This window comes from Schistocerca serialis, chromosome 5 (genome assembly GCF_023864345.2).
Source record: "Schistocerca serialis cubense isolate TAMUIC-IGC-003099 chromosome 5, iqSchSeri2.2, whole genome shotgun sequence".
Lineage (NCBI taxonomy): Eukaryota > Metazoa > Arthropoda > Insecta > Orthoptera > Acrididae > Schistocerca > Schistocerca serialis.
Window position 1 is genome coordinate 505,942,815 of NC_064642.1, and position 17,776 is coordinate 505,960,590.

Below are 17,776 nucleotides of genomic sequence, written 5' to 3' on the forward strand. Positions count from 1 at the left end.
GTGCATGTATTTTGGAATGAATGGACACAGCATATCTGCAAGCCTGGATGTTGATAGAAATGTTACTCTGTTTGTGGTATCTGCTGGATGGATGGTTTATGCCATTTCATTGCATCGTGCCTTGGCGATACAATGCAAGACATGGAAGAGGAACGGTTATGACAATCCCAGTGACATCACAGGGATTAGAGAAAAACTGCTATCTGTATATTCAGTTGGTATCTGTTAACTAAAGCAGACCACTTTGGACATTGTCCATGTTAATGTATCTGTAATGTCCTAAATAATGAACCAATTTTGTACGTATGGTCATTATAAACGGGAGTACAATACATGACACATTGTTTATGAGAAGCACCATAATTATTTCAAAAATGTGGGTGTTGGGTTGTACTCTTAACTTCCAATAATAACTGCAGCACTTCAAGAAGTGAAGTCCGATCAGGAGATATTGGTGAGTGTGAAGAAAAATAACAAGGATAGCAAAATTGGATAATAGAAAATTGTAGCTCCTGAGGAGACTTTACTTCACCTGTCAGTGATAAAGAAACAGCGGAATATCACATGGGACATGTCATGAGGCATCAGGGAATTATCAGTTTGATAATCGAGGGAGCTGTGGAGGATACAAATTGATGAGTGAGACCGAGGCTTGAATACAGTTCGCAGGCTCAAATGAATGTGCATTTCAGGACTTATACGGAGATGAAGAGGTTTGCACATGGTAAACTAGCATCAAGAGATGCGTTAAATCAGTTTTAGGTAAAGCAAATGGCAGAGTTTGTTTCTAGGGCAGGACACTGAGAAAGTGCTATCACTTTGTGAAGGAGTGTGCCCACAAATGACTTGTGCATCTCATCTTGGAATATTTCTCAGGGATAAACAAGGATATTGAACATATTCCAGCTGGTCACAGCTTTGTCTCAGTCATGAGAGATCATCATGGGACTGCTGAAAAACACAAACTTGAAGACAGATGAAAATTATCCAGCAAAGGCCTACGTACAAAGAATTAAGTGAAGAATTTAGAAATTACTTCAGTCCTCTACATATTGCTTCTGTAGGACTGCAAAGGCAAGATAAGAGTAATTAGAGGACGAATAGACATATTTTAATAGTCTTTCTGCCTGCACACCACAGGTGATTGGAGTGGGAAGAAACCCCAGCATGAGGGAGAATCTAAGTACTCTATGCCATGCACTTCACAGTTGTTTGCAAAGTTTATATTTAGATGTAGTTTCACAGGAAAGCACTACAGAATATAATGGAACAGATTTCCACAGAGATTGATGTAAGAATTCTCTGTTTTGAATATCTATGGTCCCTTTCCCTGCCCACCTGGTGTTGCCTGTTGCCAACATAGAAAGTATGTCATGGTAATTGAAAATTTGTGCCAGACCAAGGATCGAAACGTGATGTGCCGATTATTGTGAGCAGTCACCTTAACCAATTAGGCTATGCAATTGTGCTTTCATCAGAGATTCAGTATTTATGAATGGTTTTCATTGAAATTCATTCATTCATTCATTCATTGTGTTCCCTAAACCTCACTTCGAGGGAATGCCTTCAGGGACATGGAATGAGTAAAGTTGCTTATTAACAGGCAGAAGCAGCCACTACTGGCAACTTCTGTAAAGTATACTAAAAAAAAATTAGACTAGTGCTAATCTGTCCACAGTCTGACAATTATGGGAATTACTTCTAGATTACTTGATATATGTATACTTAGAAGTTTGCCAATGACATTGTAATTCTGTCATACAGCAAAGGACTTGGAAGACCAGCTAAATAGAATGGACAGGGTCTTGAAAGGAGCATATAAGACAAACATCAACAAAGTAAAACAATGATAACGGAATGCAGTTGATTTATATCATGGGATGCTGAGGGAATTAGATTAGGAAATAAGACACTTAAAGCAGTAGATGAGTTTTGGTACTTGGGCAGCAAAATAACTGATGGTGGCTGAAGTAGACAGGAATAAAATGTAGACTGGCAATGGCAAGAAAAGCGTTTCTGAAGAAGAGAAATTTAACACTGAATATACATTTAAGTGTCAGGAAGTCTCTTCTGAAAGTATTTGCATGGAGTGTAACCATGTATGGAAGTGAAAGATGGAGGATAAACAGTTTGGACAAGAAGAGAATAGAAGATTTTGAAATGTAGTGCTTCAGAAGAATGCTGAAGTTTGGATGGGTAGATCATGTAACTAATGAGGAGGTAGCTAAACAGATCCATTCCTGATCCACTCACAAATAGAGCAACAGAAAAGCAACTGTCTATATGCCTCAGTATGAGCCCTAATTTCTCGTACCTTACCTTCGTGATACTTACATGCAACGTATGTTGGCAGCAGTAAATTCATTCAGCAGTCAGCTTTTAATGCAAGTTCTCTAAGTTTTCTCCAGTTTCTCACAACGAATGTCGCCTTCCCTCCAGGGATACCCACTTGAGTTCCCAAAGTATCTCCAAAACAACTGCGTGTTGTTCGAACCTACCAGTAACAAATCTAGCAGCCTGCTTCAGAATTGCTTCGATGTCTTTCTTCAATCCGACCTGATACAGATCCCAAACACTTGAGCAGTACTCAAGAATAGGTCGCACCAGAATCCTATATGTGGTCTCTTTTACAGGTGAACCACTTTTTCCTACAATTTTCTCTATAAACTAAAGTCCACCATTTGTCTTCCCTACCACAGTTTTCACGTGCTCGTTCCACCTCACATCGCTTTGCAATGTTACACCAAGATATTTAAGCGACTTGGTTGTGTTAAGCAGGACACTAGTAACACTGTATTACAGGTTTGATATTCCTTCTCATCCAAATTAATTTACATTTTTCCACATTTAGGGCTAGCTGCCATTCATCATACCAACTGGAAATTGTGTCGAAGTTGTCTTGTATCTTCCTACAGCCACACAACCTTGATTCCTTAGCATACACCATGGCATCATCTGCAAACAGCCCCAGATTGCTGCCCATCCTTTCCGCCAGATCGTTTATGTATACAGAGAGCAACAGCTGTCCTGTCACACTTCTGTGGGGCACTCCTGATGAGACTGTTGTCTCTGATGAACTCTCACTGTCAAGTACAGCAATCTGGGTTCTATTATTTTAGAAGTCTTCGAGCCACTCTCATATCTGTGAACTTATTCCATATACTCCTACCTTCGCTAACAGCCTACGGTGGGGTACCATGTCAAATGCTTTCTGGAAATATGGAATCTGCCTGTTGACCTTCATCCATAGTTCTCTATATATCATTTGAGCACAGGGCGAGCTGAGTTCTACATGGGCAGTGCTTTCTAAAACCATGCTGATTCGTAGACATAAGCTTCGGAGTCTCAAGAAAGTTTATCATATTTGAACTAAGAATATGTTCAAGGATTCTGTACCAAACAGAAGTTAGGGATATTGGTCTGTAATTTTGTGGGTCTGTTCTTTTACCTTTCTTATATACTGGAGTAACCTGCACTTTTTTCCATTCGCTTGGGGCTTTTTGCTGGGTGAGAGATTCATGATAAATGCAAGCTAGGTAAGAGGGCAATGGCGTAGAGTACTCTTTGTAAAATCAAACTGGGATTCTATATGCACTTGGCGATTTATTTGCTTGCAAATCTTTCAGTTGTTTCCTTTTGCCAGGTATGCTTATTAGCTTGTCATCTGTATGGGAGTCTGTCTGATGGTCAAATGATGATGTGTTTTTACGATTCTCCCGCGTGAACAATTTCATGAGTGTGAAATTTAAAACTTTGGCTTTTGCTTTGCTATCTTCAACTGCCACAGCAGACTGGTCAACAAGGGACTAAATGGAAGCCTTAGACCCTCTTAGCAATTTTACGTAAGATCAGAATTTTCTCAGGTTGTCTGCTGGATCTTTTGCTGAGGTGTGACGGTGGTAGTAGTTGTATGCTTCGTGCATGGATCTTTTCAGAGATGCATGAATCTCTAGTAGGCTTCGCCTGTCATCATTTGTGCATTCCCTTATGAACCAAGAGTGCAACAGCCTCTGCTTCCTCAGCATCCACTGAATTTCATTATTAAACCATGGTGGATCTTTTCCATCCTTTATCCACTTACTAAGCACATAGCTCTCCAGACCACAATTTACAATGCGCTTAAACTTCACCCAAATACCTCTACATCCATCTTACTGGAACTAAGTGATGCCAATTCACTGTCTAAGTGAGATGCTGATAACTGCTTGTATGCTTTACCTAGCAGAAACTCTCTCCTAGCCTTCTTGACTGATTTATTAACTTTTGTAATCATAGTTGCTATAATGACATCGTGATCGCTAATCCCTGTTTTTGTAGGTACAAGGTCTAAGATATTTCCATTGCATGTGGGCTGCCAAACTAGCAGCTCAAGACAATTTTCAGAAAATCTGTTGAAAAGTATTTCACATGACTGTCTGTCTGTACCCCCTGCAACGAATCCATAGACACCCTGGTCTTTACTCATGGGGTTAAAGTCACCTCCAACTAGTATTGGATGATGTGGGCATTTACATGCTATTGACTGCAGACTTTCTTTGAATGACTCTAAAACTGTCACAGCAGAATTGGGTGGCCAGTACAATTAAAATGGTTCCACCTACACTTGCTACATGCAGTCAGAGTAGTTCACTGTCGTACTCAACTTTGACCTCTATAGACACAAAATTTTTGTCAGCTGCAATGAAGACTTCCCCCCTCCCCCCTCCCCCCTATGGCCTCTAATCTCTCTTTCTGACATACATTCCACAAACTGCTAAATATCTCAGAGCTTTCCACTTCGGGTTTCAGCCAGCTCTCAATCCCAAGAATAATTTGAGCATGAGAACTTTCCGGAAGAGTAGTAAATTCAGGAACTTTATTACGAATACTTCAATAGTTTACTGATAAAATAATGACAGTCAAAGTGTCTTTATTTTGAATGCTGTGGTGAGTGTTCATCAGAGCACCTCAAACTACTGCCTAGTCTAAAAATCCCTCATGCGCACTGCATAAGTACTCTACTACCTGAATAGCTGTTTCCTTTGTGTAGTGCACAACTGACCTATCTAGGTGAGTCCTACAAATTCCCAAATGACAACGCAGGTCTAGAAATCTGCAGCCAAGGCCATCACAAAGTTGACAGAGCCTTTGGTTGAGACCCTCGACTTGGCTCCAAACCAAAGGACCCTGATAAACTCTGGGAATGACACTGCAAATTGTGAGCTCTGCTTGCACCACATGTGTGAGGCCAGCAGTCTTCACCACCTCCACCAGTCACCTGTATGAACTGAGGATCACCTCAGAACTCATGTGGCAGGCATGGTTGGTGCCGACATGCAGATGACTGCACCCTGCATGCTTGATAGCTTTAGGCAAGGCTGACTCCACATCTCAGATGAGGCCCCCCGGCAGACTCACTGAGTGCACATTGGCTTTCTTTCCAGCCCTGAACCCTATCTACCTACGGGGATCCGTAACATGTCTAACATTGGAGCTCCCAATAATGAGTAAAACCTTTGGCCCCTCCCTCCCCCTTGTGTCTGCTCGTACCCTGTTGAAGGTAACCTGTCCACTCACAGGGTGAATGGGTGAGGCCAGGTGGCATATGATATGAAATAAGAAACAGGTACACCATAATACTTCTCATTGCAGATTTACTGCACACAGTTACATAGATGTTGTGCCACAAAACCTTCTCTGATCAACAATGACTCCAAGTGAGCTGGCTTTCTCATTTATTATTGTTATTGTAGATTTTTGATATTACAATTAAAAATAATTACATTCAATTGAACTGACTCTCCTGCATTATACTTCTAAATAATCCCATCAGTTTTGGAAATACAGTTCAGCCAGATTACAAAGTTATTACAGGAATTCATGTCAAATTAGTAAGACAAACAATCACTTTCCTAGTTTTCTTAATTACATAAAGACAAAATTATGTTCAATGTTTCTCCCATGTTTTTGGATTATATATGATTAGACCCTTTATTCAGTATGCACAATAGTTCTGTTCTTTTACACAGATTTTCTGTTTGTCAATTTGTTTACATCTTTCAGGCTGCACTATTTTGTGAATTATTTTAATTACTATGAGAATTAAAGACTTACGTTACATTTATTTGTTATGCATTTAATTTCATTCACAAGGTAGGGATTACTGATGCGAACACTGTATTTACATTATACTTATAATTTTAATTGGTATCTGGCTGATTACCTGCCATAAATGAACTAAGAGTTGTGGTATTGACAAGTGCAGTATACCTCATAGACTGGTTTGTAACATATTACATGACAGGATGTTAAATCCTAAACTTCCTTCTTGTCAACATAATACAGGGTGTCCCAGGAAGAATGGTCAATATTCAGTGATATGACAGAAATGCTCATTTGAAGCAAAAACTTCATATGGACATATGGCCTATTCCAAATCATTTCTGAGGTAGAACACACTTAATGAAGTTTTATTGGTAACTTGTTTATAAGTCCAGTCATTTTAGAACAGCAAATGGTGGGACAGAATTATCTGCATTTTTGAGAAAATTTATTTGTTGAACACCTTGAGGATGTAACTTTGGCCACATGGACTGCGATGTAGCTTCCAGCATGACAGACTTCCTCCACATCTTACCACACGTATGAGGGAACATGTCAGCCGTATCTACCCGAATCACTAGATTGGTCATGGTAGTACAATTAACGGGTCACCAAGATTGCCAGACCTTAAGCCTTTAGGTTTTTGTTTATGGGTTTGGATGAAGTCAGAGGTGTACAAACGGAAGTTGAATATGCAAGATGAGCACATTAATTGTAAACTGTACAATAGCTGTAATGTAACATGTTTGATAATGCTTAGAGGTGAATATGTTAAAAATACGTATTTTTCAATTGATAATTTGTAAAGCAAATGTTGTCATGTTCACCAACTATTGTACATGAGTTCATGCGTAAATCTGAGAATATATTAAATAACACAGAAAATAAATAACAGTCTACATTAAATGTGTTCTATCTTGGAAACCATTAGGAATAGGGCACATGTTCATATGCAGTTTTGTCCTTTCAGGACACCCTGCATGTATGTGGGGCTTAGTAGATGCTCAGAAATATTTTGAAAATTTGGGGTGCGTGTTTCAATTCACATCTGATAATTTCCACAGATTAACATCTTAAATGCTTAGGGCTCTTAAGAGTCTCCTTAATTTATGTCACTTGCATTAAATTATACCTACTGGCCCCTCAGAATAACCCAAATTCATCAGCTGGATATATGTCTATAACCTACTGTGCTTTGTAAACACTGTAAATTTAACTAACTTGTAATTATGATTTTTTTTCTAAGTGTTAAATAGGTGTATGTGTATTGTTGAAGAAAAACATTTTATTGTCTGGTGTGATATTAGACATATGCTAAATAAATAATAAATATGAAATTATCATCATTTTGTTCATATATGTGATATGAAACAGAACAACCTTTATACACTTCTCACCCACTGACTTAAACTGTATGTCCTGACTCCTCCATTTGTGGCAAGATTTAAAACAAATTAAAATGAAAAATGTAACTGTAGATGAAGGATAAATTGGTAATTTGAGGTGGATAATTTTTTTTACTTATCCAATAAATAAATATAGCTGTTTGCTCATATAAATATATTTTTATTTTCACAGTGGGCATAAATTAAGTTTGATGTGATTATTCACAGCAACTTTTAAGAAAATTTAGTGAATTATACACTGGAAGAAACAGAAACTTGCATTTCTGAAATGGTATCTCCTTTCACCCTCTCCTGTATAAACTTGATCAGATCAGGAAGAGGAAGTGATATTTCCATATTACTCAAAACATCATGTACTTCAAAGCATGGTGGTGTACCAACTGCCTTTTTACCCACAATAATTATAAATGGGAATCCACTTTTTCGTCCTTCCATTAACCTCTTTCCAATTGTTAAATGACATCTGTCATCTATCACAACATCATTTTTGAATAATTCTAAAGAATTGATTGCGTCATATAATTCTTCAGACAAATATGTTGTAAAACTTTCTTTACTGCCCTCCTGAAACACACAAACAGTAAATATTACAAATGTGTATACAGATAAAGGATAAAGTATGTGAAACATCACTGTTGTAGAATATAAACTGGAAAATTCAGAATCACTCCTGGTTAAAGAGCTGAAGCTACTTCATAAAATTATAAACACTAAAAAATTACAATTATGAAGATACAAACAAACTGGCTAGTACTTATCCATAGAAGATGCACTTCCTAGTATTGCCAATAGAAACACTTAAAATGGAAGCAACTCATCCTAGTTTTTGGACCTATACATTTCTTTTTCAATGGTAAATTGGGGAAGCTTGGAAATGGCCAGGAGGAAGGTGGGGAGTCAGTAGGGGGCGGGGGCAGGGGCAGAAAGCAGTGTGGTGGCCTGAATGGTTGTCTTTGTGTGTGTGCGTAGCTAAGTAGAAGCTAGTAGGGTGTAGGGTGTAGGGTGACAAAAGGTGAAGTATCCTATGAAGCAATTGTGAAACCTAGTGTGAGGCTTAGGGTTTACCATATTTCAGCCACTCAGCCTGGATGGAAGGACGGAGTCACGAGAAAAAGTTTTGTATGCTGAAGAGTCTGATTCCCAAGACTAGATACCACAGTAGTGGAGACTGCCTGCAAAGAGGAGGGTTCAGACAGTGGTCTGCCTATGCATCATAAAAAACTTGGAACTCAGTTCGAATACAATTTCAGGTTTTGGTAATATCTTTTTAGACAGAATGTTTGAAGTGAGGAATGATTATAGGAGAGAGAAGAATTGTCCTGGAACTGTTCCAGGAAAGGTTAGTTTAATGCTCACTCTGTCAGATGTGAGTAGGACTGTTTTGGTAAAGTAGTATTTCTAATTGAATGTACGGGTGAATAAGAAGAGATCATTAACTAGGAAGTGTGATTGAATGTGAACAAGTGGTGAGGCATCTCTGTATCAGCGTTGTCACAATTTTCCCCAAGTGAAATTCCCTGATTTCCAGACAAGTTTTGGCCTTTTTCCCCTCACAAATTTTGAGATCTCAAGGATAAGTTATGGTACAAGAAGCAATAGTGCATATTGAAAAAAAAAAAAAAAAAAAAAAAAAACCTTACAAGCAGATGTCGTTTCCTGATGTGAGCAAAAATCTTAAGCACTAACGTTAACATCTTTTGTAATGAACTGCCTTTATATGGAGAAAAGAAGCCAAATGGTATATGTTTTTCATTAAGGCCATTGATGTTATTTATTCTGATAAAACAAAACGCACATTTGGTGACAAAAATACCCATTTCCTTGGAGTCGCAAGATGGATTTAAAATACCTTTGCTGATTTTCGAAATAACCTCAGAAAAAAGTAAGCCTCTCGAAAGAAGTGTATAAGGTGGAGAAAAATTGTGTAAACTGTCACTGCAGGTGACAGCCAATAAAATGTTGGTTCTACTACATTTGTTACTGTCGGTTATTACCCACTGTGTTATATCTATTAATTTGGAGGTATTGTGTGTTTTTCTTTCGAGAAATATATGAGTGCATAGCATACAAACCACCAACAACTGACATAATTTTCTTCTTCTTATTGTCCATACTTTTTAACATATAAACTACTTTTCAAGTGCCAAAATGTACTAGAACAAATAAAATGTGTATGAAACGCCACACTGTACAATGTGCATGTGGTGAGGCAGTCACGATTCCTGAAATCCATCACCCATAGTCCCTGGCGTGCTGAGAAGTACTACAGTCCTGGGTCCACGGATAAACCATGAAAATCCACTGCATTATGTCACGCAAAAACAGACCCAGCCTGCGGACAGATCGGTGAGACTAGATCCAACGGGTAGGGCCTGCACATTAGTGGGACCATATGGCTTCAGATCGGCAGGCCCGATTCATTACAGATTCCTGCAGAAACGGCCTCTGGTTTTGACCCATCATGGAAATCCACTCATGGTCAGCTATTCACAAGCCTCAGACAGCATGTTGAAGTAATGAGACCATGGTGATCAATCCATGCAACAGATAACTTGTTCAAATATTCTGAGAATCAATAATAAATGAGGATACGTAGCAATTCACCATAATGATGATTGCTGAGCCACAGACAGACATGTAGGAAAGACAATCACACTCACAACTAAATTTTTTAACCATAGGTTTTGTCAGAAAATGAGAGCACACACACATTCACACAATCACTCAAACACAACTCATGCACACATGACCGCCATCTCTGGCCACTGCGTCTTCAGTCTCTGAGAATCAGATCCAAACAAACCACACCTTATGCCTCCCTGCCTCGGCAGCTGCTAGGCTAGTGGCAAGAAATGGTGGCAGCACTGATGTAAGCTGAGTGGAACGGTAGAAGGGGAGAAGCAGTTGGAATGGGGGAGTAGGGAAGTGGTGCACTTACTCCGCTGCACGCAGTCAGCGATGATGCATGACACCTCAGTAAACAAACCATTTCATTTAGTGTGACAAAAAGGAGATTTTCCCAGAGTTTTTTCAAATTTCCCTGATAATTTCCTGATTTCCCTGATGTGTTTGAAATTCCCTGATTCCCGACTTCCAGAACCTATGACAGCCCTGAGTTTAGAACTGAAGGCAGGCTGGGATTGAGAGGTAGTGTTGTGATTATAGGTCTCATTGAGATGTGTTGATAGATGTGGTATGAATGGAAGGTACAGCAAAGAAGCCAAGCTGGGTTTGTTGTTAGGAGCAGGAAAATGATGTGTATGGTAGGTGCAGGCAGAAGAGGTATTTTATAAGGGGAATGTTTACACAGAATTCATCTGCCAATGACACATCTGCCATTCTCTCTCACCAGTGTACATCTTGCACCACATTATACTCCTAAATTGTGCATTTGAGGAACATCCATGGCCAAAGGATTGTTTATGTGGGCTTCCAGGTCATATGACTTCAGTTCTTCTGAGCATTTTGATTGAAATGTACAGGGTGGCCCAGAACTCCACCAGCAAACTTTCAGAGGTTGTTCAGGGGTACCTTCTGAGTATTTTACTGTAAGGAACCCACAGTCTCTGGAGGCTCATTACAGAGTAATAATGTAATTACGATTTATTCAGATTGTTAGTGCAATCATCCTTGTATCTGTGAAAATACTTTCACAAAAGTGAAAAAGCTGGTAATACGCAATCACAAAGTACAAAGTAATGCCACAACCCTCAGATGTAAAAGTACTGTCATCAGTGCATACACAGTTCTTCCATTGCAATCAGTGAAACAATACACAAGGTGCATATCACCTAGCTCTTCATCAGTAAACCTATCTGTCGTATCACTGGAAACACATGGGTATACTGCCAGAAAGCAAAACCCTAAAGATAACCAAGCATTACTGAATAATATCTTGAGGGCTATGAGTCAAAGAGGGCATTACTCTTGCAACAGCTGGTACCAGGAGCAAATGGAAACAAGACACACAGAACATACTGTTGATAATTGCACTGTTGTGCACTATTTTCACTGCCATACAGATACAAAGCTAACTGTGACAAGAAAGTAAACAAAATGTAATAACTCTGTAAAAAAAGACAATGTTTTGAATGTCACACTGTTGCTACTGTATCCTTGAAGTCCACACAAAGGCTTAGGAATTGCTTGCAACAAGGAATGGTAGAGGGAAAAGTGAAAGGAATGAGAGGAAGAGTTAGGAAGATTGGAATGATGGACAACATTAGCAGAGAACAAATGTACAAACAGATGATGGAAGATGCTCAGAACAGGATGCAATGGAGAGCCTCCAGTTGACACCTATGATATGACAGATGTACTTAAGAAGAAGAACAAAGGCATAACACAACACCTGGTTTGTGAACAATGACAAAACATGATGCCAATCTGCTTTAAGAAGTTAGGGATAGCCCTTTTAAATTCTCTAAGCAATTCAGTTCTACTTCAACCGCATCCCATAATGCTGAAAGTACCAGGTAAGCTTTGAAAATTTTCAGTTCTGCCAACTCTAAATCAAAAGCAGTTTCTAGGCCTGGAGCAAGCAAGGGAGGATATTGAAGATACAAAGAATCCACTTCTGTACATGGAATGGTATTCTGGATGCTTGGAATGAATGCTGGATAGACAACCCAAAGGTTTTATACACATTTAAGCCAACAATATTTTCAGTTGCTGTAAGAAGACAAAGGGTCCTGGTTACCTGCTTATACATTAACCCCAGAACTATCTAGCCCATTATCAGAATTTCATGATGAGCATAAGTTCACAGCTTAGCTGCTACTGATTTTATGGGTGGAGATCCCAATGAGAGATAAGTAGGCTGATTATTATATTAGACTAAGGCCTCAGTATCAAAAAGAAATAAAATGGGGCTACCATGGACTATTGCTGATAGTGTAAGACAGTGTAATGCTACCCTGGACCCTGTGATGTTGTTTATTTGCACTGAAGCATCTGATTCTTGACACGGCAACTGGCTCTAAAAAAATTTTCCAATATGACCTTGGTGAAGACACTGTCAACATATGTTACTATAACGTAGGAAATTATGTCTAGCATATTCAGAAAAGCAATCAGGATAACTGGGCTGCAAGGAGGCCAAGCCGTGTTTATTGCTAAGAGGAGGAAGGTGTCGCATGTTGTAGCTGTGGGAAAGGGGGGGTTAGCAACACCATTTTTGATGAATTTGATTAACATGGTGGAGAGCTTTGTCAAGTGGTGGAGCCATTTGATTCACATTTCTGGCTGGCTTCAAAAAGAATTGTACTTAGTATGCTCAAAGATCCAGAAGCAGAAAATCTATTATGGTGCTGGGTTTCATACTTATCTGGTTCACTGGGAGCTGCTCCACTGCCAACTACACTGCATTACATTTCTTCAGTTTCACCAACCAAAAAAATCAAGGCTGCGATGCATTTGCCAACTGAGATGACACTTCGATAGCTCAATGTCCATTGAAATGGAAGACAGAGCTGCATGAAAAATTTCAGAAGTCCCAGCAACATGTAAAACTTCAGACAAAGAAGGACTTGACTGTTGTAACACTTGAGCATGCACTTCATTGCCTGGTGACAATCTCATTACCATGCCAGACACTAATGTTCCTGAGTATGACTGTCAACAAGAACATGTCAACAGAGACCAAATCTCAGTTTAGCAGAAAACCACAAAGCGAAGGGCCATCACCAATAAATACAATGAATAGTTTGCTGTAAACTCCAGCTATTAAACACATGAGGCTATGGCAATCTGCAGCAGCCCATAAATTGCCGTGGATGTTTTTGCCAAGTGATCTGGAACCTGTGGGTGTATCCTTCCACACCATGCCTAGCAATATCACTAGATATGCATAATTATATCAACTGATACATCAATACACCCAGCAGGATTACAAGAATATCTATCTGTAAATATGTGACATAAATTGGAGCAGATTTTATAGTTTCTTTCTGGTACTGACCTATATTCTTAGGTTTTGAAACATGTTAATGTCTAAACTCAGTTTTAAAACCTTCTTCAAAATTATGTTTTACACTTACATTGAGCTTTATTAATGTCATTATGTATTATGTGTTGCAACTCATGCTTCAAAAATAAACTAAGTCAAATGTGCCTAAATAAACTTTTAACAGTTCCTTTATTATCACAAAAATGACCTCACAAATAAAGGAAATCCAAACAAATCTGTTAAAATAAATGTAAAAAATTTAACGCTTTTATATATCTGGAAATTTTATGAACCCCGGAGAAGAAAAGTTAATTCTATACTGTATTGTTTAAGGTTTAACCAAAATAATAAATGTTGCTGAAACTCTCATACATTACATAACCTGGCTTCAGCTGCCAGAGACTGTGGTCATGTGTGAGTTGTGTTTGTGTTTGTGTGCACACGCATGTCTGTGCTGTCTATTTTTAAAAACGATCGCGTAGGCCGAGAGCTAACTTTCTGACAGTCTTTTCATTGTGCCTTTTTGTAACACAGCATCTACACTATCTACATCTATGTGATTACGCTGCTATTCACAATGAAGTGCCTGGCACAGGGTTCAATGAACCACTTTCAAGCCGTCTGTCTACCATTCTACTCTTGAATGGCGTGTGGGAAAAATGAGTACTTAAATTTTTCTGTGTGAGTCCTGATTTCTTTTATTTTATTGTGATGATCATTTCTCCCCACATAACTGGGTGCCAACAGAATGTTTTAACAATTGGAGAAGAAAACTGGTGATTGAAATTTCATGAGAAGATCCCATTGCAATGAAAAACGCCTTTGTTTTAATGATTGCCACTCCAATTCACGTATCATGTCTGTGGCACTACCTCCCCTATTTCACAATAATACAAAATGAGCTGCCCTTCTTTCAACTCTTTCAATGTCATCTGTCAATCCTACCTGATGTGGACCATACACTGCACAGCAATACTCCAGGATAGGGCGGACAAGCATGGTGTAAGCAGTCTCTTTAGTAGACCTGTTGCACCTTCTAAGTATTCTGCCAATGAATCACAGTCTTTGGTTTGCTCTACGCACAACATTATCTATATGATAGTTCCAATTTAAGTTATTTGTTAACTGTAATCCCTAAGTATATAGGTGGTTTGTGTGACTTATCGTGTAATTGAAATTTAGCGCAGATTTCTTTTAGTACTCACGTGAATAACATCACACTATTCTTTATTCAGGGTCAATTGCCACTTTTCGCACCATACAGATATCTTATCCAAATCATTTTGCAATTCATTTTTCATCTGATGAGTTTACAAGACAGTAAATGACAGTATCATCTGCAAATAATCTAAGAGGGCTAGTCATATTGTCTCCTATATCGTTAATATAGATCCGGAACAATAGAGGACCTATAGCAATTCCTTGAGGAATGCCAGATATTACTTATGTTTTAGGGGATGACTTTCTGTCTATTACTACAAACTGTAACCTTTCTGACAGGAAATAACAAATCCAGTCACACAACTGAGGCGATATTCCATAGGCACGCAGTTTGGTTAGAAGACCCTTGAGAGTAACAGCGTCAAAAGCCTTCTGGAAATTTAAAAATATGGAATCAATTTGACATACCCTGTCAACAGCAGTCATTATTTCATGAGTATAAAGAGCTAGCTGTGTTTCACATAAGAATGATATCTTCTGAATTTGTGCTGACTATGTATCAATAAATCATTTTCTTCAAGGTAATTCACAACATTCGAACACAGTTTATGTTCCAGAACCCTACTGAAAATTGACATTAGTGATATGGGCCTGTAATTCAGCGGATTATTCCTATTTCCCTTTTTGGGTATTGGTGTGACTTGAGCAATTTTCAGGTCTTTAGGAATAGATCTTTCTATGAGTGAGCAGTTGTATATAATTGCTAAATATGGAGCTATTGTATCAGCATACTTTGAAAGGAACCTGACCGATATACAATCTGGACTGGAGGCCTTGCTTTTATGACATGATTTAAGCTGCTTTGCTACACTGAGGATATCCATTCTATGCTTCTCATCTTGGCAGTTGTTCTTGATTGGAATTCAGGAATATTTACTTTGTCTTCTTTGGTGAAGGAGTTCTGGAAAACCGTGTTTAATAACTCTCTTTTAGTAGCACTGTCATCAGTGACTTCACCTTTGTTATCGCACTGTGAAAGTACTGATTGCGTCTTGCCACTGGTGCGCTTTATGTATGACCAGAATCTCTTTGGGTTTTCTGCCAGATTCCGAGACACAGTTTCGTTGTGGTAATTATTAAAAGAATTTTGCATTGAAGCACGTGTTATATTTCAAACTTCTGCAAAACTTTGCCAATCTTGGGGATTTTTCATTATTTTAAATTTGGTGGGCCTTTTTCATCGATTATAATTTGTGAGTAGGGTACCTATGTGAAGTGAGACTCAAGTTTTCTTTGAACTGTTCAGCAACCATATCATCTGAGTTGGGGTGTCGGTAAAATGATACAATTAATAGTTTAGTCCGAAAACTTCCTGGCAGATTAAAACTGTGTGCCCGACCGAGACTCGCACTCAGGACCTTTGCCTTTTGCGGGCAAGTGCTCTACCATCTGAGCTACCAAAGCATGACTCATGCCCAGTCCTCACAGCTTTACTTCTGCCAGTATCTCGTCTCCTACCTTCCAAACTTTACAGAAACTCTCCTGCGAACCTTGCAGAACTAGCACTCCTGAAAGAAAGGATACTGCGGAGACATGGCTTAGCCACAGCCTGGGGGATGTTTCCAGAATGAGATTTCCACTCTGCAGTGGAGTGTGCGCTGATATGAAACTTCCTGGCACATTAAAACTGTGTGCCTGAGCAAGACTCGAACTCAGGACCTTTGCCTTTCGCAGGCAAGTGCGCTACCATCTGAGCTACCGAAGCACGACTCACAGCTTTACTTCTGCCAGTATCTTGAGTCTCAGTTGGGCACACAGTTTTAATCTGCCAGGAAGTTTCATATCAGCGCACACTCCGCGGCAGAGTGAAAATCTCATTCTGGAATAGTTTAGTCCGATTGTCAAGTATAACCTCTACCCATACCATTTCACAGGAACTATGTACTTCAATTTCACTATGAGATAAACTACTTCTGACACCAATAAATACTCCACCACCAACTGTATTTAATCTATCCTTTCTGAACACTGTTAGGTCGTTTGAAATATTTCAGCTGAACTTATTTCTGGGTTTAGCCAGCTTGCTGTACCTGTGGTTTCCTGAGACCTTCTGACCCAAAATGCTTCCCAGTCCCTTCCACACAGCCCCCACTACCCATGTAGTCACTTCCTGTATGTAGTGGACTCCTATATGGTGAATAGCAACTATCCTTTTCATTATATGTTTACATTCCATCCTGGATTTTCCATTGTTCAAGTTAAGGCTATTTTGATGATAAATGGAAAAGTAAGAATAGGGAGAAGAGGGGAGGGGGACTGGGCAATAGTTTGTGTAGATTATGAAACCAAGTACTACATCGAGAAGGAAAAAAAAAAAAAAAAAAAAAAAAAGAGATCCAGATAATGATGAAGGTGAAACAACTGTAATTCTCTCTGAAGTTCCAAGAATGGGCTGTTGGCAAACACAAGTCTAAGATGAGTGATGCACTCTCGATTCAGTAGCTAATGAGATGACATCCTTTTATGATTGAAATACTCGTAAAAGTCATCCTTCTAAGCCATGTAGGTTGGAAGTTGTTACAATGAAATTCCAGTATCAAATAGTTCCAGCAGTATTTAAATAATAAAAATTCAGAAACTCAGAAATCTATGAGAATCATTATGCACTGTTATCTCAAATATCAAAGCAAAATGAAGAATATCCAGATTAGACACTTGTAGAAGAGGGAGGATTATTTAAATGTCATTGTTCATTAATTTTTTCAGTGAAGGAAAAGTTGAGACCACTAACATTTATTTGTTTGTACCAAACCAGTGATTCACATGTTATGAATGCTTGGAAATGACATTCACTGAAGAACATTACACAGAAAAAGATTTTGGAGGAGAAATTATGAATTCACTAGTACTCGAGAAATACACTTCACAAACTGGCACACATGTTTAATTTTTTCAGAACAATAAAAACTTAAGAGAAGTTATTAGAAATGCTTTATTTCCTAAAATGTGTTAATGTAGTAGCAAATTTACACAAACTGTAAGTTTCCAACATTTTGGAATGTATACTGGGAAGAGATTTCATTTTACAGATATAGAAATGAACACACACACACACACACACACACACACACACACACACGCAAAACCAGCCTGTATGAATATGATGCCCCAGCTGACTGAC

General features: G+C 38.8%; 1 protein-coding gene across 3 annotated transcripts in view; it reads right to left on the reverse strand.

The window, feature by feature from the left end:
* Nucleotides 1–7,626: 7,626 nt before the first annotated feature.
* Nucleotides 7,627–17,776, reverse strand: part of LOC126481305 (probable proline--tRNA ligase, mitochondrial) — a 117,140-nt gene continuing 106,990 nt past the window's right edge. For all 3 annotated transcript variants that reach the window (XM_050104957.1, XM_050104959.1, XM_050104960.1), the window contains one exon: nt 7,627–8,051. In XM_050104957.1, coding sequence (XP_049960914.1) covers nt 7,719–8,051 — 333 coding nt within the window. In that variant the 3' untranslated portion in view covers nt 7,627–7,718. The remainder of the gene's footprint in view (nt 8,052–17,776) is intronic.